This window comes from Notolabrus celidotus, chromosome 23, assembly GCF_009762535.1.
Source record: "Notolabrus celidotus isolate fNotCel1 chromosome 23, fNotCel1.pri, whole genome shotgun sequence".
In the NCBI taxonomy this organism is placed as follows: Eukaryota; Metazoa; Chordata; class Actinopteri; order Labriformes; family Labridae; genus Notolabrus; species Notolabrus celidotus.
Window position 1 is genome coordinate 13,670,584 of NC_048294.1, and position 15,996 is coordinate 13,686,579.

At 40.1% G+C, this 15,996-nt stretch overlaps 1 protein-coding gene across 1 annotated transcript in view; it reads right to left on the reverse strand.

Moving 5' to 3' along the window:
* LOC117807432 (phospholipid-transporting ATPase ABCA1-like) overlaps positions 1–15,996 on the reverse strand; it is a 255,352-nt gene that overhangs the window by 25,764 nt on the left and 213,592 nt on the right. Inside the window, 6 exon segments of the mRNA XM_034676741.1 lie at positions 3,082–3,174; positions 4,350–4,453; positions 7,276–7,410; positions 8,861–9,002; positions 13,032–13,138; positions 14,572–14,634. Coding sequence (XP_034532632.1) covers positions 3,082–3,174; positions 4,350–4,453; positions 7,276–7,410; positions 8,861–9,002; positions 13,032–13,138; positions 14,572–14,634 — 644 coding nt within the window.

Below are 15,996 nucleotides of genomic sequence, written 5' to 3' on the forward strand. Positions count from 1 at the left end.
AATGGATGGCCCTCTTGGTTACATGCTTGGCTCGGGGCGTGAGTGCAGGTCTGGGGAAATGTCAGATGAATACCAGAGAGCAGACCTGAGCGCTAAGAGTTAAGAGCAGGGGATATCTGTGATGGAGACTTAGCGAAACGCATTAAGCGGCATGTACAAAGGCTGTTATGGCTGTGCATAAAGACAGGGGTTGTGGGAAGAGGATTTATAGGTCTGCAGAGAAAATAAATTGAGATTGAGATAGACTCTGGACACTAACCTGACACCCACAAACCTTACTACCAGCATATTTTACTCATATGGATCTTTTCATACAGAATCAATTCGATCATGTTTATGAGTCTAGACTAAAGAAGCATATTTAGCTTATTGCATATTTAGCTTATTGCACTATAATGTATTCAGGGGCAGCGAGGCAGGAAGACAAACAAATGAATACATTTGTCTTACATAACCTCTGAATTTCAAAGAACATAGAAAAGTGGAAGTGATATCTAAGCATTATAATCAGAAAATTCAGGGACTGACTCGTCTTCTTCCAATAGCAATAATAATATCACTCCCATATTATATGTTAATCTAAAGATAGAGAAGATGGAGCTGGTTAGCTTAAATTACCTTGGCTGATTGAAACTCTCAAACATCTTATCTTGTTTTATATATTCAAAATTGAGGCTAAAAACATGCCAGTCTAGACTTGTCCCTCCCTGTTTTAAGCCTATGGAGCTAAGAAAAGATGCCTCTGTCCCTAGCATCAAAAAAACAGTATCAGCTACTTGTTAGCGTAGCTTGGCTTAAGTAGGAAATAAGAGGAAGCAACTAGCCTTGCTGTGTTCAAAGGTAACTAAATCCAGACTCTCTAAAACACTCTAAATTAGAAACTATATCATTTTTGCTTGACCATTTAATATAAAGTGTCAAAACATGCTAGGTTAGCTGTGTCTAGGGTTGCCAACTTTCTCATTACTAAATAAGGGACAGGTGCACGGTGCCATGGTGGTGTGAGCATGATGTGTGAATTCAGCGTATATTCTGATTCTGATTCAACTGGAAATGCAGAAAGTGTGTATATTCCCTTTAATCCTTACTGTATCATTATGTAACCTCATATGAATAAACCTCAAAGAAACCACAGTTTGGCTCTTTACATCAAAAAACAGGAAAAAGAAAAATTAAAAGCAAAAGAGGAGTATGACTCCCCAAATGTATTTTTTACATGGAGACTTTTTGCTGCTCTTGACTCACTCAAGCAGTCTTTTGTCCTTTTGCACAGCCAGAGAGAAGTCCTTACATGACAAGTCACAGTTTACAGATATTTGAAGTTCATTTTTGATCAGCTTTGTGCTGCATCTGTTTCTTGAGTCTGACCATTTAATGGCCATCAGAGAGAAAATCCTCTCCACACTTTTTTTGCAGGACTTGGCGCATTTGTGCTGTATTTAACTGATGAGCGTGAGGGGGCCTGTGATTGGATGACAGGCGATGTGATTGGCACATGATCTGCCACTGCTGTTTTATCTGATCTAGGATCTGTTGAGTGCAGTCTGCTGTATTTACAAGAGTTAATAGTCAATATACGGGAAAATCAAGGTCCCGTATGAAACAAACCAATTTAGCCCAATATACTGGATTTCCCGGCTAATACGGGACAGTTGGCAACCCTAGCTGTGTCCCTATTGAAATTAGCTAAGCTAATTGGCTTCTGGTTGTAGCCAAGTAAAGTGTCGAGTAAGAGAGTATCTAAGAGAGTCTGATTGTTTGATATCCCAGTCATGTATGGCGACTTTAAACATGTGTTTTAAGCTTAACAAGCTACTAGTTGAAAGTTAGCTTAGCATTGCACAGCCATAAGACTTAAAATTGGGGAAGCAGCTAGTCTTACTTTGTTATTAAGTAAAAAAAAATCATCTCCCAGCACATCTTAAACATTCTGACTAAGACACCATATCTTGTTTGTTCCACTTATAAAGAAAAGGGAAAACATGCAACCAAATGTCATGCTAGTTGAGACTAGTTATGCTTAGCTTAGCTAATTGGCTTCTGGCTGTAGCCATTCAAAGTGTCTAAATGAGAGTGGTAATAGTACCTTATACTTCCATAACACAGCCATGTGTGCGCACTACATTCAGTCAATCTACCAGCACACACTTGGATGTTTGTTTGATCTGTAAATATACAGTTTTAAAACAGTTTTAAGTCTGTATTCTAAGCTAAGCATAGTATGGTGTCTAAAATAGAATATTTCATAGTGTCTAAAAGTTTGATAACAGACATGTTTGAATTCCCTGAATTTCAAACTAGAGCAAGCTACTAGTTAGCTTAGCTTTGCCATAAGACTTGATATTTGTGTGGTATCGGCCACATCGGAAAAAAGGAGTTTCTTACTTTACAAATGCATGTGAACGCCTGATCAAGTCAGAAATACAACTTTGAAACTTGGGCAAGAAATTGCTGCCTGAACATTATACTCAGAGGTAACAAAATCCACCAATCAGCAACTCTTAAACACTCTAGGTCTGATTATCAATGCTGTTTGTTTGAACCATAAAAGGCAAAGAATTAAGACATGCAAGCTTAGCAGATTTTCTTGTTTTCAGTCTTCATGCTGAGAATTGGTTTGGCCTAAGATAATTGGTTTCATGGATGAAGCTACAAATCTCCACACTTGATCTTAGGCAAGAGCACAAACAAGTGTAAACAACAATGTTGTAGAACTCCTTCAATAACTCTGATGACATTGGTTGAAGTGTGGAAGGTTTGACTGGTGCATACTTTGAGATTAAGTGTGTTTTTCTTTATGCATCTTCAAAAGACTCTCTCTTAGCTGCAGTGATAAAAGAAGATCCACACTTTAGTTTTACCTTGAAAAACTTTTATATTTTTGAACTTTATTAAAACTAAATTGTCTTTTTATAACTGATGGGGTCTCATGTTATTTATATATACAATATAAATAACCGAGCACCTCAGTGTGAGACAGTGAGTTCTTTTATCTCAATCCTTGGGGCTTCAAAGATTTGTGTCTTTTTATTCTACTCTTGGTCTAAGGCACTTAGTGGTAAAAAAAAGAAGGACCCTTACCTGTTCTTCAGATGCTGGATGCTCCCAAAACACTTGAAGTGCCCGTTTACCATGATGGCCATGCGTGTGCACAGTGCCTCACACTCCTCCATGCTATTGAAAGAAAGGGGTAAGATGAGAGAAAAGCAACAAAAACAGATGCTTGAGTTTGAAAAAGAAAAAAGAAACGACAATGTCATCTCAAAGCAGATCTGTGTAGTGTAGTGAGGTATTTTTTTTAATGTTTGTCCTCCAGATTTCCTCCATAACTGCGTTCATTCAAAGCTAGAAGACTGGTTTCTGAGTGAAAATATTTCTTATGACCTTCTCTTTCTTTAAAAGTTAAAATTGGTTTAGAGCATTTTTAAATGTCTACTTTGACACATCAAACGGACGACAAATTTGGTAATTAGAGGGGGAGGAAGGGACCATCTGTAGCTCTTATCATCCCATTTTTTTCTCTTTCAGTGCAGGGCTGGAGCAGGAGTCATTTGTAGTAGAGGCAAAACCTGTGAAGCCTTTCTGAGGAATGGTGCAATTAGGATTATGACTTTGTAAAACCTGGTGAATCTGCTACTTAACAAAACACAAGCACCTGGTCATGCCATGGACGATTGGATGCAGCTCAGCCACATTGCCTGGGACAACAACAAATGCTTTTATTTCTCCATGAAGGGAACACATGTAATGAGAATAATCTATTCCAAATGAAACGGCAGCAGAGATTATTCACAGGCACTGCCAGGAACACAAGCGATTCAAATGCCTGGGCAATTTGTGAAATGGTGAAATTGAAAGGCATGTGAATTGTTAAATGCTCCATATCGATTTGGGCCATCAAGTTTTAAGCTTCACAAAAAATGAGGCTTTTAATTTTTTCTCTTTACTTTAAACCACATCCAAAACCAGTCAACACTTCAGAAGAAAAAGTTAGGAAAGCTAACTTTGCTCCAGGAAGTGTTGGATAATGAAAAGTCTCCAGCACTGATATTGACAGTTTCTCTTTTCATGGAGCAAAAAAAAAAGGCGCCAGGCAGTCAATATGCCCTTGCGCTTCATGAAAGCTTTATAGCAGCCAGTGTTTTTCTGGCAGCCAATATTAACTGCCACGCAGGAAACAATACCTCCCAAATAAAGTGAAACTCCAATCAATTATAATTGCAATATTTACCGCTCATGTTCGTTTTATGGGCAACTTGGTTGATGTGCTTTCCCAGCTCAGGAGTCAAAATATACTGAGATCATCTTTGCAGGTGAAGAAAATTAATAGATGGAGGAGTTTGTTGCACCTGTGTGATGTGAGGATGACGGAGCGACCCTCTTTGATGATACTCAGGATGCAGTCCCACAGGAAGCGGCGTGCTTTGGGGTCCATCCCAGTGGTGGGCTCATCCTGAATTAAAAACAGACACTTTCAAACAGTTCCCATTATATTTATCCCCAGCATGGCGTTTAATATTATAAGAAAAAAGTTGGTCTCTCATGGTAAAAATGTGCCTTGTTGGTAAGAAGACCCTGAATTGGTCTTACAGGCACGTTTCACCTCTATGATGCATGTTCATCAAAGACGGTCTTTGGCGACGCCTCAAACCCCATTTTTAATATCTACATTTGAATCACTTGGTACCTGTTTTAATAACTGGCTCTGATGTGCTGGAGTGGAGGAGAACTTAGTGGATGATACAGCTCCAGGTAAAGTCTCTCTCTCTGTGTACAATCGTCCATCCATCCATTATCTAAATCCTTACTTTTACCTCATATCCTGTTTTGAATCTACAAAATAAAGTGCAGTGATTCAACAAGAAAATACTATTTCACTTGAGATTTTCTTGGTGGATGACAAGCATGATACATAGACTTTTAAGAAGCAGCACCAGAATGTGAATTGATGTAATGGGCATAAGCAGAGGAGGTGCAGGTATGTAAGGCAAAACAGGAGCCTTATAAAAAAACAGACAGACAGACTCGTGTTAAGTCTGGGTAAATTCTGTGTGTATTTCTAAATAATGGAGAGACATACTGTAGTATTCTACAAAACAGCACAACACAACACACACTATCACAAACACAGAGTCTCAGTGACTTGCTGTTTCTTTTTCCTCTGGGCTAGTCTGCCCATGCATGATTAGAGGGTGACAGTACTCAGTCCATTGGCTGGTTTCGTTCCAGGCCTGTGTCTCCCTTGCTCGCGGAGCCCCTACAAATCCCAAAGGCTATTTCCATCACCGTGCCCAATGTGTCCCTGTGCAGACCCTGCGTGGCACTGCCTGAAGGCTGCCTGGGCTCCCCGGGCAAGCACACAACACTGACGCTGACTTACACACGCTGACGACACATTATGCCAGTGCCTTAAAGTGAAGGCGAGCGGGGCCCGTGCGAGTAAATAAGGAGGTTTGGAATATGTTAGCTCGATTGGCTGAGCACTGAGCCAGTAAACAGAACCGGTTAGAGAGAATATTCTGTAAATGTCATTTAATATGGATTACTCATTACCTGATGGATTGCTTATAATATTGCTATTAGCAGCATTATCTGATTGCTTTGAATCATGCAAAGTTGTGCATTTATTACAGCACATTTAATCAAACAAACTATCATTGAAATGTATCAATATGAGACAATGTTCCTTCTTTATTAGACCATTTGAAGTGGTGGGTGGGACATAAGATTTGAAGTTATTTATGTATACTTGGGTTAACCCCTTTAAAGAGACCCACAGTGCAATTAAAGGTCTTTAAAGGTGACATATTATTCTCTTTTTCATCAAAATATTTTGATCTAAGAGGTCCCCAAAACATGTCTTTAAAGTTTATTGCTCAAAAAAACACTTTGAAATCAGATTTTGGAATGTCTGTAAACCCCTCTTGTTCAGCCCTGTTCAGAACAGACTGTTTTCTGTGTCAGTGCCTTCATTGAGAATGCGCTCTCTGACCACGCCCCCTCAGGAAGTGGATGAGGCCTCGGCTGTCCAGCACGTTGATCTAATGTTTACATGTTGGCTGAATATACACGGCTGCTCACAGACCCGCATTACTTCAACCCTCTGAATCTGATCCAGAATCTGATCCTGACGGAGAGGCGCCTGCAGCAGGACCTTTCTGAACGATTGGTCACAGATTTAGTTTTTCTTGTAGTTTTATTTGTCAGTATATCGACATGTGTCTTGGTACATAGCTACAAACATGTAGCTATGTGGCTATGCTAACTAGCTTTAGCACTTTTCCATGAAAAATAAAAATCATCCACTAGATCTTCAAATCTGCAGACGTGGGGAGTAAAACCGACCTATGTTTATTAAGACAGCCTACAACGAGCATGCCTCCCTCCTAAGCTCCTTGTTAGCACACGTGGGCAGGGAATGAAAAACGGAGGAGGAGTTGAGATGTATTTTATACAGTCTTTGGGCTGAACAAGATCCGAGCTCTGACTTCCGTTACAGACCGGATGTCGTTGTGACGTATGAAAAACACGGAAAACTGAAACGGCTCGTTTCACACACATTTACAGAAAGGTGGAGAAATCAGAACAGGGGCAGAATAGATTTTTTTCATTTTGGGGGGTTTGTAGACATGCCAGGGACACATATTTCAGGTAGAGAACCATTAAAAAGTCGATTTTGCATGATATGTCACCTTTAAAGTCTGTCCCTTATAGTAAAAAGAATGCCGTGTTAAAATGCACATTAAAGCAGCTTAACTAAAGGCATATGACGCAGTACATTCTAAGTCATGCCTTTGTTAATCTTCCATCAGAGTGAAGAGGCATCACGCTTACTTTTAAATCCTCATGAATAGGTGTTTAATGGGTGCAAACAGCTTTGTGTGCTATCTGCTCCTCGAAAGGAATTGGCTCTTCTTGGACAAAAATGAATTAAAGCATGACCAGTGAGTGACCCCTGAAAATACACCCTTCTTGTCCATGAGTAATGTACTTCAAATCTTTCAGGAAATTCAGCAAAGGTTCACTAGACTGATCCCAACTTTTTCAAGTCCTTTGTTTTTAAATCTTACATTACTCCGAATTCCTTTACACTATCACCTTCAAACTACTGCAGAGTCTCTGTGCGCTTGTACAGAGGAAGAAACTGAGGTGCTGCTATCCAAACATCTGCACAGCATCAATATTGATCTAAAGTATTACACTCACAAGTCTTGATAAAACAGCAGGGTATCACATTTCCAGCATGTACAACAGAGCAGTAAAGATGTATCTTACCAGGAAGATCACAGGGGGACATCCAATCAGAGCCATTGCTGTGGAAAGTTTGCGTTTGTTCCCGCCGCTGTATGTTCCCGCTGACTTGTTGGAATATTTGACAAGTCCCAGTTTCTGGATCCCCCACTCGGCAACCTTTGAAGAGGGAAATCAAAGTGACCAAACTGTGTATGGCATCAAGTGAAGTGTTCAAATACCCATCATCAAAGCCTCCATGAGTGATGATGGTATTTTGGTTTGGATCTCTAATGTATTTATGCTCTGTGGTTTTTTCAAGGACAAGACATGACAGCTGGCATCACTGTAAGACCTTAATCACAAGCTGCTGAAGTACTCGACCATTCTCCTTGCTGTTTAAACAACATCGAGTCAGACACAAGCAATCTGGAACTCAAGTAAAGTGCACAATACAGTAAATGCCTCTTTCAAATGACGTGTTCGGTGTAACAATAAAATCAACTGACTACAGACATCTATCTTTGACAATTATGCAAATAAGAGTTCGAAAGGCTCAAATTAGAAAAAAAAAAACACCACCAAAAAACGGCCATCACAATGGACCTCAGTAAAATTAAGTTATTCTAGCAGCGCAGTACTGGGTCCCTCTACACTTGAGCTAAGAGATCAAAGCCCTGGCGCCGGGTCTAAGGGCCTATGGTCCCCGCCAGCCCCTTCCTCTTTTGATCTCAGTGTTGGAGACGAGGGGAGGCGTGAGAGGAGTGCAGGGAGGCCACACAGGGCCGGCCAAACCACTGGGCATGGTGAATAATGCAGAGCCATAACCCACAGCTGCTGCTTTTTCTACCACCAGCCATTTTTCATTATGTATGGTTTCGCCCATAGTGGTTATCTATCAATTTGACGTGTACTTCAGCTTGCCCTACATTCATTCCAGTCCAAAAGGATATTGATGGTAAAAATAAAATGAAAAACACTCTGACAGGAAATAAACTTTGTTGCAAATGTAGGATTTGCAAAAGAACCTCAGAACCCATCAGCGGTCGTTTGATATTTGCTTCAGGGAACAATGGCTGACTTTCTGTCATTCTGTGTTGGCCAGGAGTTAGCGGTTAACCACTTCCAGCCAAGACTCAAAATGGCTACTTGAGAAGAGACTGTGTGTTTGGATTGAAAGCAGAGTGAAAATCGCTTCTCCAGATATGTCTGCAAAATAAACACCGTCATCTTGATTAACTACAAATTTGCTAGTTCATCTGTTTATGATGAGTCTCAGTTTTACTGTAAATAGTAAGTAACACAGAGGATTCCCTTTGGCTTATTTCAGTGGCATGCACCCAAAAGAGGAACCACTTCCCTTGCAATGGAGGCACAATAAATTTGCTGAAATTACATCATGATGCAGATTTGTAAAAAGTTAATATTAGGAAGTCAATATATCTGATCTCTTATTGGCTTCCTGGACTCAGTGTCAGACATATTAGCAGCTCAAGTTGAAGTTTTTGATATAGATTCGATTGTGAGCTGCACTTGCATGCAGACATTTGATCCTTTGAGCAAAACCAATGAGTCAGCTCAGTTTTTAATTGCACAAGAATAAGAAGTATGAAAAAAATGCAATGGTTACCATGGTAACTTCTTTCTCTGGTACCCCTCGTAACCTGGCGTAAAACTCCAGATGCTCTCGCCCAGTCAGCAGGTCATCAATGGCATCAAACTGGGGACAATAACCCATGTTCTGGTGCACGTTCCTCATTTCTGTTCGTATGCTGGTAGAGAGGAGATAATACAGATTTGATGATGGACATCATTAATGTTTCAGATTGCAGATCTAAAGGTTTATTTGATGCCTTAAAAGACAGAGTATGATTTCAAATGCACAATGAATACAGCCGGCTTGCTAAAAAGAAGACACTTGTGTTGCAAAATGCATTTCAAATTAAACTGAGATTAAACTGATGTTGTTGGCAGGTTCGTCAAGTATTGATGATTTCTTGATTAGAAGGAGAAAATCAGAGTTGGGAGAGCAAAGGCCTTTGTCTGTTTGAAACACTGCCAAGCTAACATAGAGAAGTAGTGTGTTTTACTTCACTTTCTTAACTCGTGTCATCAATAACTGTTTAAAATAAAAAGAAACCAAAGGAACACAAGACAGAAAACAAAACAAAAACGAATACATTCAGTTTCAGACAAAACAGCACATATCCTCTAAAGCAGGGGCAGCTCTCACTGTGCTCAGCCCCAGCTCTGCTCACAGCAGAACTTTGTTTTGATTGGTCAGCATGGCCATCAGATTTTTCTCAATGCCAACATGTACTGAGGAGATTAATAATGTTTGCTCCAAGTTTGGTTCCGGTTCTGTTTGCTTGAGTTTGGTTCCGGTTCTGTTAGCTTGAGTTTGGTTCTTGTTCTGTTTGGTTGAGTTTGGTTCTGGTTCTATTTGCTTGAGTTGGTTCTAGTTCTGTTTTCTTGACTTGGTTCTGGTTCTGTTTGCTTGAGTTTGGTTCTGGTTCTGTTTGCTTGAGATTGGTTCTTCATCTGTTTGCTTGAGTTTGGTTCTGGTTCTGGTTCTGTTTGCTTGAGTTGGTTCTGGTTCTATTTGCTTGAGTTTGGTTCTGGTTCTGTTTGCTTGAATTTGGTTCTGGTTCTGGATCTGTTTGCTTTAGTTTGGTTCTGGTTCGGTTCTGGTTCTGTTTTCTTGAGTTTGGTTCTGGTTCGGTTCTGTTTGCTTGAGCTTGGTTCTGCTTCGGTTCTGGTTCAGTTTGCTAGAGTTTGGTTCTGGTTCTGTTTGCTTAAGTTTGGTTCTGGTTCTATTTGCTTGAGTTTTGTACTTGGTATGTTCGCTTGAGTTCAGTTCTGGTTCTGGATGAGTTTGGTTCTGATTCTGTTCACTTGAATTTTGTTCTAGTTCTACCCTAACCCTAGTCATAACCCCAACCCTAATTCTAATCGTAATCATAACCCTAACCCTTGTCATAACCTTAATCCTAAATCTAACCCTAACCCTAACCCTAATCATAACCCTAACCCTAATCCTAATTATAACCCTAACCGTCTCCCTAACCCTAATCACAACCCTTGGTTCTGTTCTGTGGATATGTTTGTAGTTTTTTGTTAATTTGCACAATAAAAAAGTTTGATTAAAATGTTAAACAAAAGTAAGAATGGTTTTGTAATAGAATAAATGCACAAAATTGGGCAATTATAAGGCTTCTCATAAAAACATTATACATAAAGGGTTTTCAACACACAAACCATTCGTACCTTTAACAAGATGAAATTATACTCTGAACAAGCAATGAAAGAAAGGAAAAATGAACTCAAAAAAGTATGAAAGAAAAAGACAGCAAAAGACAGAAAGAAAGAAAAAGAAAGTAAAAAGGAAAGAAAAAGAAAGAAAGGAAATGAAAAAGAAAGTAAAAAAGAAAGAAAGTAAAACGAAAGAAAGAAAGAAAGAAAGAAAGAAAGAAAGAAAGAAAGAAAGAATGAGGAGAGAAAAATAAAATAGACAGGAAAAGACAAAGAAAAGAAAGATACAAACAAACAAAAAAACAAACAAACAAAGAAAAGTAAAAAAAAGACAGAAAGAAAGAAAGAAAGAAAGAAAGAAAGAAAGAAAGAAAGAAAGAAAGAAAGAAAGAAAGAAAGAAAGAAAGAAAGTAAAAGGAAGAGAGAAAAATAAAGAAAAACAAAGAGCCATATCAATGAGTGTATAAAAATATGAATGACACCTTATCCAAATTTTAAAAAATGAAGCCAAAACAAACACTTATTGGACTTATTTGGAGCCAAGGCATGAGCACTCGCATGGTGGTGCATCTGCAGAATTTATGCTAAACAAAACACACATTTAACTCATTGATTAAACCAAGATCCCTCAGGTCTGTTCAGTCTACAGCAGATTGGATTATTTTGTATGTGTGAAGCAGACACTCATGGTTGCATAACTCTTATGTTAGTGATTGTTATGTTTTATCACTCTGTGCTTCCTTTACTCTGCCAATTCGATGAAGGATGCCTTATTAGTCAACAGACCTGTCAGTCATGATGTCATATCCCCTCTTTTACACATAAAAAAAAAACTAAAGAAAAGTAAACCTTTCTGAAAGTGAACAAATGCGTATAAATCAGCATGATGTGTTTGTAAAAAATGTTCATTGACGTGTTTTTCAATATTTTAGTTTGACACATGTTCCTTATGCTATATGATGGAGGAGGGGGGCTTTAAGACCTGAACTGCAGCCAGTCACCAGGGGGAACTTCAAATGTTTAGGTCTCACTTTGGCTCTATGAGGGTGGCTGTGCCTCAGTGGTAGAGTCAGTCACCACTCAGTCGGGAGGTTTAGGGTTCGATCCCAGGTCAGCTGCTGAAGTTCCCCCTCGGCAAGACACTTAACTCCAAACTGCCCCTGTTAGCTGTGCCAGTGGTGTGTATATGGACTTAGTCAATACTGATGAGCGTTTATAACACAGCAGCCATAAGTGTATGAAAGTGGTGTGAAAGGGTGAATGTGATGTAAGTAGAGTCTTTAATTAAAGTTTATGTGCTGTATAATGTTGATTAGTGAGGTGTGCAGGTGCTGGTGGGCGTACTGTTTTTACTTTTGACTTTGCTTGTTATTTTAAGCTATACTTAGCTTATTTGGCTTCATATTAGAGGTGTGTGTGTGAAGAGATGACACAAGCTGTAAGACTTAAAAGCTAATTTTGATACATTTGTAAAGCTGGCAGAGACAGCCTATAAACACAGATCTAATGTTAGATCCATTTAACACAATTACAACTAAGTAAGTCAAATATTGCTGCCAGTTTGTTCTAGATCTTTCAGAAGAGGCTTCTGAGGGGCCACTACAGGTTGTTAGCAGTTTAGCTGTTTTGAACTATTCTTTACGAGTGCTGTTGAGCACACAATCACAGATAAGAGACAAAATTGTTAGGAGGGAGGGTTTCATTTAAGAGCCGCTGATTCTCTTCTGTCGATCATTTTTCTTGCCAATGCACAGGAAGTACAATGAGCTAAAAACAGAAGAGTGGGTGTTTTCACATCTTTCCCTCTCCTTCCAGTTTATTGTTTCCCTAAAGGTCTCTGGGAGTTTTCTTTGATCTCTTCTAGATACATTAATCAACATTAAGGCTGCTGTGTTAGGCCTTGCTCTATTCAGCTTTTGTTCTTTGTTGAACACAAAGTCAATTAGTAGATGTATAAATGAACACCTATAGCAACCACTCTGGTGTGTAACCAACCGCAGCTCACACTCGACCGGGCTTAGATGTGCTGCCTTGTTGTTTGTCCCTAAAAATAAAGAAGGAACAAGCGTTCTCTCGCTCAGGTGCCTGAGTCTCTTATTGCTGGTGTCAATGTATTTTTCTGGCATGTACAAAGATTCCGTATGACTGATTCTGTGAGGCAGAGACAAAAACAGAGCAAGGTACAGGGCTGAGGATGTGAAAAGGAATGAAATATGTGAAAGAGTCAGGAAGACAGCGAGAGCAGAGAGTCTCCAGCATTTCTGAGAATATCGCAGTGAGGAGACATGAGAGAACCGAAAGTTGAAAAGGCAGAGACGTAAGGCAGAATGTATAAGAGATATCGAAAGTACCTAGCCAAGAAAAAACAAAGCCTGCGAGTTCAAAGTATGGAGGAAAAAAAAGCTGTGTTACACGAAAAAAAGAGAGAAGCTGAGAAAAGAGTGAGCTATAAAAAAACAACACCTCAGCTTGATCCCCATCTGAGCAGCAATGTTGGGTGGCTAATTATGACAAGTTACCTGGGGCTCTAGTGGGAGTTAACGCCTCACCTGTATCCATTTAGGAAGGCCTCTCCACTGGAGACTGGGATGTCTCCTGTCAGCATTTTAAATGTGGTGGTTTTTCCAGCGCCGTTGACTCCTAGCAAGCCGAAACACTGATAAAGACAGTGGGGAGGCCTCCATTAGAAAACAGTGCTTTGTATTTGAATGCCTCATTGATAAACAGACAGGAGAACACACTGCTGGATGACATTTAAATAATGCTTAAGTCTACTGTATGATTGAATAAATACTACCTATTAACCTCTGAATGAAGTTAAGCTATGGAGTTCATATTTGCAGTAAATAATACACATACAAGAATTTATGCATGCCTGGCTCAATACTGTAAATTAACACAGGAAATTGATGCATCTCTGCTCACAAGCAAAACAACAAACACTAAATCTACACAAACACATGCTGAAATAAACACCATAATAACAAGCCCGTTCCCAGAAGCATTCCTCTCCGTGTCGGTAAATTTCGAAAACAAACATTATCCCCTCTACAGTTTCTTCCTGATGCTGCTGATTTTTACTCCCCTCTGGACGGCATGTGCGGCAGAAAGTCATCTCTGTAGAGCCTCGCGGTCATGTGACCCGCCTTAGGTGCTCCTGCGCCGGCATAAATATTTGATTCCTGTCACTCATTGATCCCTGCTTGTTTGTGACCTGCGCTTGTGAATGCATAGAAGAGGGGCTAAGCCTGATGTAAATAATGCATGGAAATGCAGTGTGTGATCAGCAGAGCCCCATGAATGACAATATATTTCTGGTGGCATTTACACTGGGCTTTGGGTAAACAGCGGCACGGAGGACGGATACCGATGGAAAGCCCACAGAACATGGGCAACTGTCAGCATTAGAGATTATGTTTAAATCAGGGTTTCAGCAGGGCAGTGTGTGTGAGTTGCTATGATTCAGGATGCTTTACACAGACAGTAAATCACTTTTTCCCCACAAAGATTCATTGTCAAAAACTATGTCAAAGTTTACTTTGCTGTATTTAGTCAATTTGGTCTTCTACTGATAATCCCTGCACGAAACATCACTGTCTTTGCCTCACATTTTCTGCTTCTCCGGCAAAGCTCCTCTAACAGAGTGCTTGTGTGTATTTTCTACACACACATGCTTGGCAGTAGCATAATGGCGGAAAACAAGCCCCGATAAGCAGATTAGTGCTTCTCCCAACGCCTTCTCGAAGCAGTCTTTGGAAGATACTCTGATTCTGCTCCGAAAAAAAACAACAATATGAAGCCAATTCAAATCTTCAAGAAATAACTGTAAGCTGCTAATCAAGGCCCAGGGAGAGAGGCTGTGCTAATTCTCCTGCTTTCATACATCAATATTTTGTAAATATTATCATTAATATTCAAATTTAGTGTAATGTCAATAATACAGCCAAGTCATAATTATCACAAGATAAAGTTGTGTTTTCAAATATTTCAGGAAGTAATCAAATGTGGAAATGCAACAAAGTAACTGCAAAAGCAAACACAACACAGGCTTGAAAAGGTCCTTGTGAGATGCAGCAACATTTGGCTCACCTCTGCGGCAGGTACGCCTACACATAGCCTGTCCACAGCAGGGGTGCTCTTCCGGGGGTACACCTGCAGAGAGCAGACGATAAAAATGAATCAACCAGCCAGCCAGAGAAAGAGAGAAAAAGAGGGAGAGCAGGCAGGGGGGCAGGAAAAGGGGGTGGGGGGAGCAGACAGAGAGAAAAAAGATGGCAGGGAGGATAGCAGGAGAAAATATGGAGCGCGAGACCAGAGCAGCGGGGTAGAGGGGAGATGGAAGAAGCAGGTGGGACAAGGAAGGAGGGAGGGGAGAAAAGTGAAATTTTTACAAGAAGGCATAATTTGCAACATTTAGAGCAGCCAGATGGGGAAAGGTAATAAAATAAGGTCGACATTTTTACAGAGTGGGAGAAGAAGAGGACATGAACGTTAGCATTTGTGACTGAGATGGCAATGTTTATGAGGAAATCTGGTTCCACTTTGAGTGCTACTTTGGTAACCTCCAACTAACTTAGCCAGTATATCACATGTGAGGCTTCATTTTAGGTACATGAGCCCACAGTTTGACTAGTGAACATGGTATTAGTCTAAAAAATGTGCCGCTACGCAAGGGGCAGTGTGCAGATAGGATTTGCATTGCAAACTAGTACGGACAACTGGATTCTTTACAATCAGAGGCTCTCCAGTTCAACTTTGCTAACGTAAGGTGTGTCCCAATTCAGGGACAGCATCCTTCGAAAGATTAAGTTCAAGACCGACTGCATCACAGCTTCTCGACAAGGCTGTCCCTTCAAAGGAGTCAGACACTTATGTGATCTTCATCCATCCTTCATGGTCCAACTTATCTTGAGATCCATTGGGCACAACATTTAGAGAGTCAGAGTTAAGTAATGTGATGTTTCACTCACTATCTTCTATGGGATTGCATGAACAGATTCAATTAAATCAAAAACCTTTATTTATTCTCAAAAAGACATTGAGATTTCCCTCATTTCCAATGTCGTCGAGATCACAGGCACATTAGAAACAACGAACAAACACAAATTCATTCACAAAACAATAGATTAATTAAAACAGATACAGTGGTCTGAGATCAAAGTCTTAAATTCTGCAAAAGAGGGAATTTATATCAACTATAAAGTCTGTTGGAGGGTATTCCATGATGAGGATATTCCTCTGCTCAAGAGAGGGCCAACCAACCTTCTCATAAAGGACAGATACACATGGGTGATGCTCGAGATCTTTAGAGCACTTAGCAGCATTCAGGGAATTCAGGGGGGTCAATGTTGGGAATGGGATTTTAAAGGAGGGGGCAGGACTGTAGAACAAGGTGATGGTAAGGTAAGTCTTTGCTGTCCTCTAGAACAGGGGTCTCAACGTGGGACTTTGGGAACCACTGCTCGACAGCATAGTTTACAATCTGGTGGTCCCTGGCTCTCTAACATGAGGAGA